The sequence below is a fragment of the Nicotiana tabacum genome, chromosome 6 (assembly GCF_000715075.1).
Source record: "Nicotiana tabacum cultivar K326 chromosome 6, ASM71507v2, whole genome shotgun sequence".
Lineage (NCBI taxonomy): Eukaryota > Viridiplantae > Streptophyta > Magnoliopsida > Solanales > Solanaceae > Nicotiana > Nicotiana tabacum.
The window spans coordinates 63,958,530-63,973,985 of NC_134085.1; the positions used below are offsets into that span (position 1 = coordinate 63,958,530).

Below are 15,456 nucleotides of genomic sequence, written 5' to 3' on the forward strand. Positions count from 1 at the left end.
ATCAACTTAGAATCAAAGATGAAGATATTTCTAGGGCTACTTTCAGAACTCGATACGGGCACTATAAGTTTCTTGTGATGCCTTTTGGATTGACTAATACTCCAGCTGCATTCATGAATTTAATGAATAGGGTGTTCAAGACATTTTTGGATAGATTTGTAATAGTATTTATTGATGATATCTTGATATATTCTCGTAGCCAAGGAGAACACGAGAATCATCTCAGGACTGTATTGCAGACATTGCAAGAACATTAGCTTTATACTATGTTCTTGAAGTGCGAATTTTGGCTAGACTTGGTATAATTTCTAGGGCATGTTGTATGCAAAGATGGAATTATGGTGGATCCTAAGAAGATTGAAGCTATGTAGAAATGTCCCATACCTACTTCTCCTACACAGATTCATAGCTTTTTAGGCATAGCAATCTATTATAGGCGTTTGTGCAAGATTTCTCCAAAATAGCAATGCCACTGACTAAGCTAACACATAAACAAGCAAAGTTTCAACGGACGGAAAAATGTGAGCAGAGCTTTCAGAAACTCAAAACATGTTTGACAACTGCACCAATATTAGCCTTACCATCAGGTTCGATATGATTTACAACGTTTTGTGATGCATCGAAGGTGTGATTAGGATGTGTTCTCATGCAAAATTGTCACGTTATAGCTTATGCTTCGAGACAATCGAAAAATCATGAGTAAAACTATACTACACATGATTTAAAGATGGCTGCAGTGGTATTTGCTCTAAAAATTTGGAGGCATTATCTATACGGCAAAACTTGTGAGATTTATACTGACCATAAAAGTCTGAAGTATATCTTTTAGCAGAGAGATCTGAATCTTCAGCGGCGTCGGTGGATGGAACTACTCAAAGACTATAATTGTTCTATTTTGTATCATCCTGGAAAAGCCAATGCAGTGGCTGATGCATTGAGCAGAAAATCTAGGGGAGTTTGGCACATATAGCTCCTACAAAGAGACTTTTGGCCAAATATATTCAGAGACTAGAAGATACATGTATCAAATTTAGTGTCGAAAATTCAAAGGCATTGTTGGCTTGTGCTCAAGCTAAGTCTTCATTAGTTGAGCACATTAAGGCCACCCAATATGAGGATGAGCGATTATGCAAATACAGAGATGATGCCTTAGCTGGTAAAAGCAATGATATGATTGTTGGAAGTGATAGTGTGCTTCGAATGGGTGGCAGGCTATATGTAGCACACGTATATGTGTTGAGACATGCTATTCTTAAAGAAGCCCACAACTCTAAATACACTATACATCCTGGATCCATAAAAATGTACCATGAACTGAAGCAATTTTATTGGTGGGAAGGTATGAAGAAAGATGTTGCTAACTTTGTTTCTAGTTGTTTGACTTGTCAGTAGGTCAAGGCTGAGCATCAGCGACCCGTAGGACTGTTACAACAAATTGAGATTCCAGAGTGGAAATGGGTAAGAATTACTAAGGATTTTGTTACAGGTCTATTACAAAACCTTAGAGGTTATGACTCGGTATGGGTGCTTGTAGATCGACTGAAGAAATCAACATATTTTTTGTCAGTGAAGACTACATATGGTGGAGTGAGGTATGCACAGATATTTATGAACGAAATTGTCTGATTTCACGGAGTTCCAATATCCATCATCTCTGATAGAGGATCACAATTTACCTCACACTTTTGGAAATCCTTTCAAGAAGCATTGGGTACACGAGTAGATCTTAGCACTGTATTTCATCCACAAACAGAAGAGCAGTCTGAATATACTCTACAAATCATAGAGGATATGTTGAGAACTTGCATTCTTGAGTTTGGAGGTAGTTGGGAAGCTTATCTACCTTTAGCTGAATTTGCTTACAACAATAACTTCCACTCCAGTATTCAAATGGCACCGTATGAAGCATTGTATGGTAGAAGACGTCGTTCTCCTATCGGATGGTTTGAAGCTGGTGAGACTAACTTATTGGGACCTGACTTAGTACACGAAGATATAGACAAAGTCCAGTTGATCAGACAGAGATTGCTTATATCTCAAAGCAGACAAAAGCCTTATGCAAATAAGAGAAAAAGAGATTTAGTGTTGACAATTGGGGACAAAGTGTTCCTACGAGTCTCCCCTATGAAAGGTGTGATGCGGTTTGGGAAAACTGGCAAGTTGAGCCCTAGGTTTATAGGACCGTAAGAGATACTAGACCGAGTGGGAGCTGTAGCTTATCGTTTGGCACGTCCTCCTGAGTTGTCCTTTATTCATGTTTACCTCGAAAATACGAGTAACAATTAAACTTGTTTATGGTTTTAAAAATATGTGATTTAGTTCAATACTAATTAATAACCAAGAAATCTAGAATATAGGTGAAAGAAGTAAGTAAAATCAAACCAGTATGTAAGCCAGTCTCGACCTCGAGGTAAGATGGCCTCGAGGCAGGTCAAGAACAATAAAGTTAAAGGACAATTATGATGAGCAATGAGAAATAAAGTAAGATAGTATATTCTTTTTCCAATGATTGATGATGGTTACAAATGATTGGGTTCCCCTTTATATAATAGGGGAACCCTAAATAAGATACATTTATAATAAAGAATCTTATTAGGACAACTGTCTAACCGCCTAGTACAAATTAGTACTAACTCGTACAAAACTATTCCAGAATATACACCATGATATTGGGGACGTGGAAAGAATTTGCTCATTCTGTTACAAACCCATAGCGGCATTATCTCGGGGTTGGTCATACCGACTCTAACGTTCTTCAAACACTTAGATCTTCGAGCCTCGTATTCTTCCTTCAAGCTCAAGCTTGGTCTATATTGAACTTGTTCTTGATGCGACCTCTCGAGCCTGCAAAACCGGAGGCATAGGACTTTACCGTATACAGATAGTCCCCGTGTTTCTTAGAATAAGATGATAAGAAACGATTTTAGTTTCTATTTTCCAGAGTCCTTGATGATGACATCATTCCCATGATGTAGGCACTTGAAGTGACTGAAACATCCCATCAGTTCACTTCCCCAAAACATTAAATGTTTGTCCAGTGGTGGTCGACCATTAGCGTCGTTGAACCGTCGTCATTTGTCTATAAATACAAGATTTAATTTCGGAAAACACTTTACTTCAATCTTGAAATCACCTTCAAACTTCTTTTATAACTCCTTCTCTTCTCCTCTTCTCTCTCATTTCTCGTTACTTCCGTTCCCTTTAGTGTCAGAAAACACCAAGCTCCGCCTATCTCTACTTATTCTAACCCAAAACAATGGAGAAAACCTCAAAGACAGTTCCTTAGTAGGAGAAAGCCTCCTTCTCCTCCTCCCCCACCCCCACCCCCCCGCAATCCAGGGCCGATGCGAGCATGTATCTCAATATATCAGTTCGTTAAAGAAGAAGCATCTCAAGGCCGTGAAGAAAGACTGTGGCTGGGGGGACGAGGTCATGGTACATATCCCCGACCCCGAGGAGAGCATTACTACTCACGTGGAGGGGTTCTTAAGTGTTTACACTTACCCCTTTATACTGTGTCACGACCCGAATTTTTCACTATCGAGATCGTGATGGCGCCTAATCTTTCAGTTGCTAGGCAAGCCAAGATATAGAAATTAAATACACTAACCCGATAAGCAATTCACTAGATGACAATAATTTAAAACATCACAAATTAATGAAGTGTGGAACTTTATAATTACCCAAATTCTTATACACGACTACCTAGAAACTGGTGTCATAATTTACGAACTTCTAAGAGTCACTACAATTACTGGCTAAAAGGAAATATAATTGTCTTTGAATTAAAGCAAAAACAGTAAACTAGGATAACTGGAAGGGGACTCCAGGGTCTAAGAACACCGGCAGAACTACCTTGGGTCTCCTATAGGATTGAAGGCAGCACCTCAACTCGTGCCGGTACCAAAATCTGCATAGAAAGTGCAGAGTGCAGTATCAGTATAACCGACCCCATGTACTGGTAAGTGCCGAGCCTAACCTCGGCAAAGTAGTGACGAGGCTAGGACAAGACACGTACATAAACTTGTGCAGTTAAGCAATATACGGGCATAATAACGAATATAAAAACTAAGCAGATTATAACGGGAATGGGGAAAACATGCTAAGGGGAATATCAGATCCTGAAAATGGTAACAGCATAGAAACGTAGTAAACAAAACGCTTTGCACCAATAAAAGTAATAAACCTCACAAAACAAGTTCACGGCTTCACCCTTCGTGCTTTTCCTCTCATCCTCACCATAATAAATAATAGAAACATAACGTCATAACCCTTCGTGCATTAACTCTCTCACAACATGCACGACATCACCCTTCGTGCATTTATCACTCACAAATTATAGCATGGCATCACCCTTCGTGTATTGTCACTCACGGAATATGGCACAACATCACCCTTCGTGCATTATCACTCACTCATGGAACATTGCACGGCATTGCCCTTCGTGCTTTAACACTCTCCCTCACCAAAACAATGAACAATAAGTATTAATTCCAAAATTTAATAACCTTGCTTCTCCACACATCAGCCTCAACAAGAACAACCTTGCTTCAAAATTTAATTCCACAATACCAGCCTCAACTCTGAGTCAATACTCAATCAGTACCAAATTTCGTAAAACATGATAAGAGCTTCTCCACACATGGAATAACAAGTCTAAACATGAAATATATGATCAAAGAGTACAATAATTACAAGTATAAGACTAACTCGCATGCTATGACCCGACAACAACGAATAGATACTCGTCACCTTATCTATACGTTGTACTCAACATCAAAACACGTAGCAAATAATACATAATCACTCAAGCCAAGGTTATACCCAGCACTTACCTCGCCTCCGCAGGCTACTCAAAGCTTAATAACAACTTTTCCTTCCACACAAATCTTCGGACCAATAGAATCTAGCAAATTACAAGCCAAACGATTCAATTTAAGCCTTAGGAACTACCCACAATAGCAAGGAATTCAATTTAGTTCATTTTTTAAAAAGTCAGCAAAAGTCAACACCCAGGGCCGCTTGGTCCAAACCCAAAATTCGGACCAAAACCCGATTACCCATTCACCCCCGAGCCCGGATATACAAATTGTTTTGGAATCCGACCTCAATTTGAGGTCTAAATTACTAAATTTTGAAATTCCTAAGTTTTACCCAAAAATCCCCAATTCCACCATGAAAACCCTAGAATCTAGGATGAAATCTTGTAAAAAGAAGTAAAGAGTGAAAGAAATAAGCTAAGAATCACTTACTAATGATTTGGGGAAGAAGAAGTGTTTGGAAAATCGCCTCTTACGTATTAGGTTTTGAAAAATTGAAGAATGAATGAAAAATCCTGCTTATATAGCACCATACACTATGCGGGTCCGCGAAATCCCAAGCGCGGCCACAAAACCTCCACTAGGTTCCGCGAAGTTCCCACCGCGGCTGCGTCCTACACTGCGATCCGCAAATTTCCCACCACAGCCGCATTTCCAAGATCCGAGACCTGCAACTCTGCAACTATCCAACACCAAATTTTTCTAAGTCTAGACATCCCGTAGCCTATCCAAAACTCAACCGAGCCCCCGGAGCTCCAAACCAATCATACACACATGTTCGCCAAAATAACACATAGAACTACGAATTTAGTACCAAATTGCATGAAAGTTTCAAGAAAGTTTCAAAACTCCTATTTTCTCAACCAAAGGTCCGGATCACGTCAAATCAGTCCCATTTCTCACCAAATTTCTGAGATAAGGTACAAATATCATAACGAACTAGTATTGGGTTCCGAAACCAAAATACGGGCCCAATACCAACAAGATCAAATTCTTTAAATCATTACATTTTCAGCCTTTTCAATTTTCTTTAAAAATTTATTTCTCGGGCTAAGAACCTCGGAATTTGATTCCAGGCTTACGCCCAAGTTCCATATTTTCCTACAGACCCACCGGGACCGTCAAAATACGGGTCCGGGTTCGTTTACCCAAAATGTTGACCAAAGTCAACTAAAATAACCTTTTTAAGCCAAAAATTATTATTTCCTCAATTTTTCACGTAAAAGCTTTCTGGATATATGCCCAGACGGTGCACGTAAATCGAGAAGAGATAAAATGAGGTTTTTGAGGCCTCGAAACACGGAATCGAGTTCTAAAATAGAATATGGTCTTTCGGGTCATCACATTCTCCACCTCTAAAATAGCCGTGCATCCTCGAATGGACATAGAAAAGTACCTAAGCCGGAGAAAAGATGGGGATATCTCTTCACATATCGGACTCGGACTCCTAGGCAGTTGCGTCAATAGGCTGACCTCTCCACTACACACGAACCGAAGGGTAACTCTTCAATCTTATCTAATGAACCTGCCGGTCTGGAATAGCTACCGGCTCCTCCTTGTTGGTCAAATCCTTTTCCAACTAGACAATGCTGAAATCTAACTCGTGGGATGAATCGACTTGATACTTCCGAAGCATGGACACATGAAACACTGGATGCACCGCTGATAAACCCGGTGGCAATGCAAGTCTGTAGGCTACCTCTCCCACTTGATCAAGGATTTCAAAAGGGCCGATGAACCTAGGTCTTAACTTGCCCTTCTTCCCAAATCTCATTATTCCCTTCATGGGTGACACCTGAAGCAACACTCTCTCTCCGACCATGAATGCTACATTACGAACCTTACTATCGGCATAACTCTTTTGCCTAGACTGCATGGTACGAAGCCTATCCTGGGTGATCTTAACCTTATCCAAGGCATCCTGTACTAAATCTGTACCCAATAACCGAGCCTCCCCCAGCTCAAACCACCCAACCGAAGACCGACACTATCTACCATACAATGCCTCATATGAAGCCATCTGGATGCTCGACTAATAACTGTTGTTGTAGGCAAACTATGCTAACAGCAAGAACTAATCCCAAGAACCTCCAAAGTCTATAACACAGCGTGGAGCATATCCTCCAAAATCTGAATAGTACGCTCGGACTGTCCGTCTGTCTGAGGATGAAATGCTGTGCTCAACTCGACCCATGTACCTAACTCACGCTGTACTGCCCTCCAGAAATGTGAGGTAAACTGCGTACCTTAATCAGAAATGATAGACACAAGCACACCATGAAGACGAACGATCTCACGAATATAAATCTCTTCCAATCGATCCGAAGAATAGGAAACTACCATAGGAATGAAATGTACTGACTTAGTCAGCCTATCCACAATAACCTATACTACATCGAACTTCCTCTGAGTCCGTGGGAGCCCAACAACGAAATCCATAGTGATATGCTCCCACTTCCACTAAGGAATCTCAATATTCAGAAGCAAACCACCAGGTCTCTGATGCTCGTACTTTACTTGCTAACAATTTATACACCAAGATACATACGCAACAATATACTTCTTCATCCTCCTCCACCAATAATGCTGTCGCAAGTCTACATCTTAGCGGTGCCCGGATGAATAGAATACCGGGAACTGTGGGCCTCCTCTAAAATCAACTCATGAAGCCCATCCACATTGGGCATACAAACACGACCCTGCATCCTCAAAACTCCATCATCTCCAACTGTAAAACTCTTGGTATCATCGTGCTGCACTGTGTCCCTAAGTACAAGCAAATAAGGGTCAGCATACAGCCGCTCCCTAATACGCTCAAACAAAGAAGACCGCGCGACTGTGTAAGCTAAAACACGGCTGGGCTCAGAAACATCCAACCTCACGAACTGATTGGCTAATGCCTGAACATCCAATGCGAGCGGTCTCTCACCGACTGGAATATATGCAAGACTACCCATACTGGCTGACTTCCTACTCAAGGCATCAGCCACCATATTGGCCTTCCCGGGATGATGCAAGATGGTGATATCATAATCTTTCAATAGCTCCAACCACCTTCTTTGCCTCAAATTTAGATACTTTTGTTTGAACAAATACTGTAAACTCATATGGTCCGTGAACATCTCACATGACACGCCATAAAGATAATGCCTCCAAATCTTCAGCACGTCTTCAGGGATGCTATAGACGAAAACACCTCCACAAACCGGCGGTAATAGCCTGCCAATCCCAAAAAACTACGGATATCTATAGCTGATGTGGGTCTGGGCCAGTTCTTGACTGCCTCAATCTTCTTCGGATCCACTGAATACCATTTGCCGATACAACATGACCCAAGAAATAAATTGAACTCAACCAAAACTCACATTTCAAAAACTTAGCATATAATTGGCTCTCTCAAAGTCTGAAGAATGGTCCGAAGGTGCTGCTCATGCTCCTCCCGACTGCGGGAGTATATCAAGATATCGTCAATGAAGACAATAAAAAAGGAATCCAGATAGGGCCTGAACACTCGGTTCATGAAATCCATGAATGCTATTGGGGCATTTGTCAGCCCAAATGACATCACAAAGAACTCATAATGTCTATACCGAGTTCAAAAAGCTGTCTAAGGGTCATCGGATGCCCTAATCCTCAACTGATGGTAACCATATCTCATATCAATCTTCAATAACACTTTGGCACCCTGAAGCTAATCAAATAAATTGTCAATCCTCGGCAATGGATACTTGTTCTTGATGGTGACTTTGTTCAACTATCGATAGTCTATGCACATCCTCATCGACCCATCCTTCTTCTTTACAAACAATACTGGTGCACCCCATGGCGAGACACTAGGTCTAATAAAGCCCTTATCAAGTAAATCTTGCAACAGCTCTTTCAATTCTTTCAACTTTGGCAGGGCCATACGATATGGCAGAATGGAAATCGGCTGAGTGCCCGGAGCCAAATCAATACAAAAGTCAATATACCTATCGGGTGGCATCCCCGGTAGGTCTACTGGAAATACATCCGGGAAATCATGAATAACTGGTATGAAATCCATGGTAGGAACCTCTGCGCTAGAATCACGAACATAAGCCAAGTAATCCAAACACCCATTCTCGACTATAGAGCCTTGATATAATATATAACCCTACTAGAAGAATGGCCAGAAGTCTCTCTCCACTCTAATTGAGGCAACCCTAGCAAGGCTAAGGTCACTGTCTTGGCGTGACAGTCCAATATATCATGATAAGGTGACAGCTAATCCACACCCAAAATGACATCAAAATTGACTATATCGAGAAGCAAAAGATCTGTACGAGTCTCAAGACCCCCAATGACAACCACACACGAACGATAGACACGATTTAAAATAATAGAATATCCCACATGTATAGACACATACACAGGGGCACTTAAAGAATCACGAGGCACAACCAAATATGAAGCAAAATAAGATGATACATACGAATAAGTAGATCCCGGATCAAATAATACTGAGGCATCCTTACAACAAACTGAAACTATACATGTGATAACCTTATCAGATGACTCAGCCTCAGGCCTAGCTAGAAAATCATAACATCGGGGCTAGGCCCTACCACTCTTAACTACGTCTCGAGGACGGGCCCTATCTGGCTGGCCTCCAAATCTAGCGTTCTAACCTTTACCTCTAATGCCTCGACCTCCACCTCTAGCGTTCTAACCTCTACCTCTAATGCCTCGACCTCCACCTCTAGCCATTTGAGCGGCTGGTGGAACGCCTAGTGCCGGGACCATGGCACAAGAACCTTGATGCTGAGAACTGCTCGATGCTCGAGGGAAAAATCTAGCAATATGCCCTGGATCGTCACAAGTATAACAAGTCCTCGGCTGCTGAGACTGCTGATCCTGAAACTAAACTTGTCGGCCTGAGTAACCAGCCTGAAAACTCTGGAGCGGAGGTGCACTAATAGGAGCTAGTGGTGCACTGTAGGCTGGCTGATCAGAATACTGCATATGAGGGCCACGACCACCTAAAGCACCGTGGGATGCCTATAGTGCTGAATGAAACAACCTGGGAGGGTGGCCTCTACCAAAAGAACCCCTGCCTCCAGATAAGGCACCACTAAACCCACTAGAATGATGAGGCCTCTTGTCAGACCCCTAACCACTCCCCTGAGCTAAAACCATCTCAACTCGTCTGGCCACATTGGTTGCATCCTGGAAAGAAATCACGCTCCCTATCTCCTTAGCCATCTACAACTTGATAGGCTGAGCTACTCCATCAATGAACCTCCTTACCCTCTCTCTCTCTCTCTCAGTTGGAAGTATAAGAATAGCATGATAGGCCAAATCCACAAACCTAGTATCGTATTGAGTGACAGTCATAGAACCCTATTGAAGATTCTCAAACCGTATGCGATAGTCCTCTCTCTGAGTAATAGGAAGGAACTTCTCGAGAAATAGCTGAGAGAATTGGTCCCAAGTTAAGGCAGGGGACCCAACGGGTCTAGTCAACACAAAATCATTCCACCATCTTTTGGCAGACCATATCATCTAGAATATAGCAAAGTCGACCCCATTGGCCTCCACTATCCCCATGTACCGCAATGCCTTATGGCAGCGGTCAAGATAATCATTTGGGTACTCAGAAGTTGCCCCACTGTAATAAACCGGGAAAAGCTTGGTGAACTTGTCCAAACTCAACAGAGCCTCAGAAGACATAATTGATCCACCAACGGCCCGTGCCACAATAGCTGGCTAAACTACTCCAACTGGCTGAGCTGTTGGAGTCTGAGCTACAATCTCCATAAGGCCCACTAGACAGACCAAAGCATCATGAAGCACTGGGGTGGCTATGAACCCCTCCGGGACCCGAGTTGGTCATGATAGAATGGTCTGTGTTGGAGCCTCCTCATCAAACTCTACCTGAGGCTCCGCTGCTGGTGCTGCTGCTCGAGCTCTAGGCTAGGTCCTGCCCCTGCCTCAGCCTCTTAAACGGCCTCGGCCTCGTCCTCTACCCCCTGTAGAAGCTGTTGCTGGGGGCTTGAGCTGCTAGTTAGTCGATGAAGCGGTACGTCTTCTCACCATCTACGAAAGAATAAGAGTAGAGTGTTTAATTAGTATTGAGAGATCAAATCGCACGATAGAGAAAAATAGAAGTGAATTAGTTTCCTTAGATCTTCAAGCCTCGTATTCTTCCTTCAAGCTTGAGCTCAGTCTATATTGAACTTGTTCTCGATGCGACCTCTCAAGCCTGCAGAACCGGAGGCATAGGACTTTATCGTATACAGATAGTCCTCGCGTTTCTTAGAATAAGATCATAAGAAATGATTTGAGCCTTTATTTTCCTGGATTCCATGATGATGATGTCATTCCCGTGATGTAAGCGTTCGAAGTGACCGCAATGTCCCGTCGGTTAACTTTCCCAACAATAAATGCTTCTCCAGTGGTGATCGGCCACTAAGACCGTTGAACCGTTGTCATTTGTCTATAAATACAAGATTTAATTTCGGAAAAAACTTTACTTCAATCTAGAAATTACCTTCAAACTTCTTTTATAACTCTTTCTCTTCTCCTCTTCTCTCTCATTATTCGTTACTTCCATTCCTTTTAGCATCAGAAAACACCAAGCTCCGCCTATCTCTACTTCTTCTAACCCAAAACAATGGCAAAAACCTCAAAGACAGTTCCTCAGAAGGAGAAAGCCTCCTCCTCCTCTTCCCGGTCGGCCAAGCTTGTGGAGTCAGCCTTCACAAGATCATTTCCTACCCTTGCATTATAAAGAAAGACTTCAACATTGAAAATCCCCCCTGCAATCCCGGGCCAATGCGAGCATGTATCTTGATATATCAGTTCGTTAACGAAGAAGCATCTCAAGGCCGTGAAGAAAGACTATGGCTGGGGGGACGAGGTCATGGTACAGATACCCGACCCCGAGGAGAGCATTACCACTCAAGTGGAGGGGTTATTAAGTGTTTACACTTACCCCTTCACACTGTGTCACGACCCGAATTTCCGCCGTCGGAATCGTGATGGCGCCTAACCTTTCAGTTGCTAGGCAATCCAAGATATAGAAATAAATACGCTAACCCAATAAGCAATTCACTAGATGATAATAATTTAAAACATCACAAATTAATGAAGTGCAGAACTTTATAATTACCCAAATACATATACATGACTACCGAGAAACTAGTGTCTTCTAAGAGTCACTACAATTACTGGCTGAAAGGAAATAGAACTGTCTTTGAATTAAAGTAAAAACAGTAAACTCGGATAACTGGAAGGGGACTCCAGGATATGCGAATGTCGGCAGATCTACCTTGGGTCTCATATAGGACTGACGGCAGCACCTCAACTCGGGCCAGTACTAAAATTTGCACAGAAAGTGCAAAGTGCAGTATTAGTACATTCGACCCCATGTACTAGTAAGTGCCGAGCCTAACCTCGGTGAAGTAGTGACGAGGCTAGGACAAGACAATACATGAACCTGTGCAGTTAAATCATATACAAGAAATTAACAAAAACTGAAAACTAAAAAGATTATAACGGGAAGGGGGAAAACATGTTAAGGGGAATATCAGATCCTGAAAATAGTAATAGTACAAAAATGTAGTAAACAACATGCTTTGCACCAACAAAAGTAATAAACCTCGCAAAACAAGTGCACGGCATCACCCTTCGTGCTTTTACTCTTATTCTCACTATAAGAAACAATAGAAACGACATGACATCACAGTTCGTGCATTAACTCTCTCATAACATGGCACGACATCACCCTTCATGCATTTATCACTCACAGATTATGGCACGACATCACACTTCGTGCATTATCGCTCACGGAATATGGCACGACATCACTCGTTGTGCATTATCACTCACTCACAGAACATTGCACGACATCACTCTTCGTGCTTTAACGCTCTCTCTCATCAAAACAATGAACAATAACAACAAGGAGATAGAAATATCTAGAACCAACCTTGCTTCAACATTGAATTCCACAATACCAGCCTTAACTCTGAGTCAATACTCAATCAGTACCAAATTTCATAAAACATGATAAGAGTTGCTCCACACATGGAATAACAACTCTAAACATGAAATTTATGATTAAAGAGTGTAATAGTTACAAGAATAAGACTAACTCGCATGCTATAACCCGACAACAATGCATAAATACTCGTCATCTTACCTATTCGTTGTACTCAACATCAAAACATGTAGCAAATAGGCAAATAATACCTAATCCCGCAAGCCAGGGTTAGACCCAACACTTACCTCGGCTCCACATGCCACTCAAAGCTCAATCATAGCTTTTCCTTCCACACAAGCCCCCGGACCAATAAAATCTAGAAAATTACCAACCAAACAATTAAATTTAAGCCTTAGGAACTACCCACGATAGTAAGGAATTCAATTTAGGTCATTTTTTAAAAAGTCAACAAAAGTCAACACCCGGGCGCACTTGGCCCAAACCTGACATTCAGACCAAAACGCGATTACCCATTCACCCCGAGCCCGGATATGCAATTGGTTTCGGAATCCAACCTCAATTTGAGGTCTAAATCCTCAAATTTTGAAATTCCTAAGTTCTACCCAAAATTCCCCAATTCCACCATGAAAACCCTAGATTCTAGGATGAAATCTTGTAAAAAGAACTAAAAGAGTGAAAGGAATGAGTTAAGAATCACTTACTTATGATTTGGGGAAGAAGAAGCGTTTCAAAAATCACCTCTTACATTTTAGGGTTTGAAAAATTGAAGAATGAATGAAAAATCCCGCTTATATAGCACCCTCTGATCCTCACTACGCGGGTCCGCGAAATCCCAAGCGCGGCCGCAAAACCTCCACCACGGTCTACGAAGTTCCCACCATGGCCGCGTTCCTCCACTGCGGTCCGCGAATTTACATCGCGGCTACACTAACAAGATCCGAGACCAGCAACTCTGCAACTATCCAACACCAGATTTTTCTATGTCTAGACATCCCGTAGCCTATCCGAAACTCACCCGAGCCCTCGTAGATCCAATCCAATAATGCACACAAGTCTTAACATATCATATGAACTTGCTCGGGTGATCAGATCGCCAAAATAACACCTAGAACTACGAATTTAGCACCAAATTGCATGAAATTTTCAAAAAAGTTTCAAAATGCCTATTTTCTCAATCAAAGGTCCGAATAACGTCAAATCAGTCCCGTTCTCACCAACTTTCACAGATAAGGTAAAAATATCATAATGGAACTGTACCGGGGTTCGAAACCAAAATACATGCCCGATACTAACCAGGTCAAATTCTTTAAATTATTACATTTTCAACCTTTTCAATTTTCTTTAAAAGTTTATTTCTCAGGCTAGGGACCTCGGATTTTGATTCCGAGCTTACCCTCAAGTCCCATATTTTCCTACAGATCCATCGGGATCGTCAAAACACGGGTCCGTATCCGTTTACCCAAAATGTTGAACGAAGTCAACTAAAATCACCTTTTAAGTAAAAAATTATTAATTTCTCAATTTTTCACATAAAATCTTTCTGGATATATGCCCGGATTGAGCACGCAAATCGAGAAGAGATAAAATGAGTTTTTTGAGGCCTTGGAACATGGAATCGAGTTCTAAAATATAAGATGACCTTTTGGGTCATCACACACTGAGTCCCCTTGACCCTGTCATGATTGACTTTTGAAAAAGATATCAAGTCACCCTTGGCCAAATCCACTCCTCTTTTTGGCGCATAGTGATTATGCTTCGTTACTTTTCTAGCAAGGCTGAGGGTTGCATCAATCACCTCATTCGATTGCATCGGCCTCAGCTTTTCCAAGGGTTGATCAAGCTTCAACGTCGATCGAGCAAAGCCATCTTTGCTAGCAATGACGAGGATAAAGACTGAGGCTAGATGAGCCGGTTCATCCGAGTGAGGACCTCAGACGTAATCCCCGAGGGAAAAATGCCTTTCCTAGAGAAATGTAACCCCAATCATAAGTGAAGTCCTTTTTCCAGTATCTTCTTATATTCCGTTTCCACCTTTTGTAATGCCTTTACATTTTTGCAGTTGTTGCTTGGATGCCCTATGCGATCCTCGATCTCAAAGATTGAGTCCAGAAACTAGTTACGACCTCCTCGTACGATGAGCGCAAATAGAGTGACTTGTCGAGGGAAAATGGGAAGCCAAGCATCACAGTTAGTTCATCCCCCAGGTTTTTGATGATTTCCCTTTTATTGGAGATGTTATCTCACTTATGCTTATTTTTCACTTATACAGGCATTAAAGATATCTCCGAGATGAGGCCGACCCCGCTCGGGGAAGAGATCGAGGCCCCGACCCCAAAAATGGGGATAGATAACAAGAGGAAAAGGGCTTTGAAGCCTGAAGACCCCCAAGATAAGAGAGCCTCTGCTCAAAGGCAGAGGAGGAAACTCATTCAAGTAGACGTAGACTCAATCCACCAATTTAATGATGAAGAAGAGGACGAGGGTGAAGAGTCGGCGTTGGTGACCCGAACCAGGAAGCCAACTGAGGACGTCAAGTCTTCTGAACTGAAAACCCTGCCTCATGAAGAGGAGGCTCCGAAGAAAAAGGCTGGCAAGGCCTCCGAGTCTCCTGAGATCGAGATTATTCCCTCGCCTTCAACAAGTACACTGAAGGGGGAAAGTACCGATAAC

At 42.1% G+C, this 15,456-nt stretch overlaps 1 protein-coding gene across 1 annotated transcript; it reads left to right on the top strand.

Annotated features, from left to right (window-relative positions):
- Window positions 1-727: 727 nt before the first annotated feature.
- Window positions 728-1,626, top strand: LOC142181858 (uncharacterized). Its single transcript, XM_075255476.1, has 4 exons — window positions 728-739; window positions 833-955; window positions 1,006-1,227; window positions 1,393-1,626. The coding sequence occupies exons 1-4, from the start codon at window positions 728-730 to the stop codon at window positions 1,624-1,626; spliced, it is 591 nt and encodes a 196-aa protein (XP_075111577.1).
- Window positions 1,627-15,456: the final 13,830 nt, after the last annotated feature.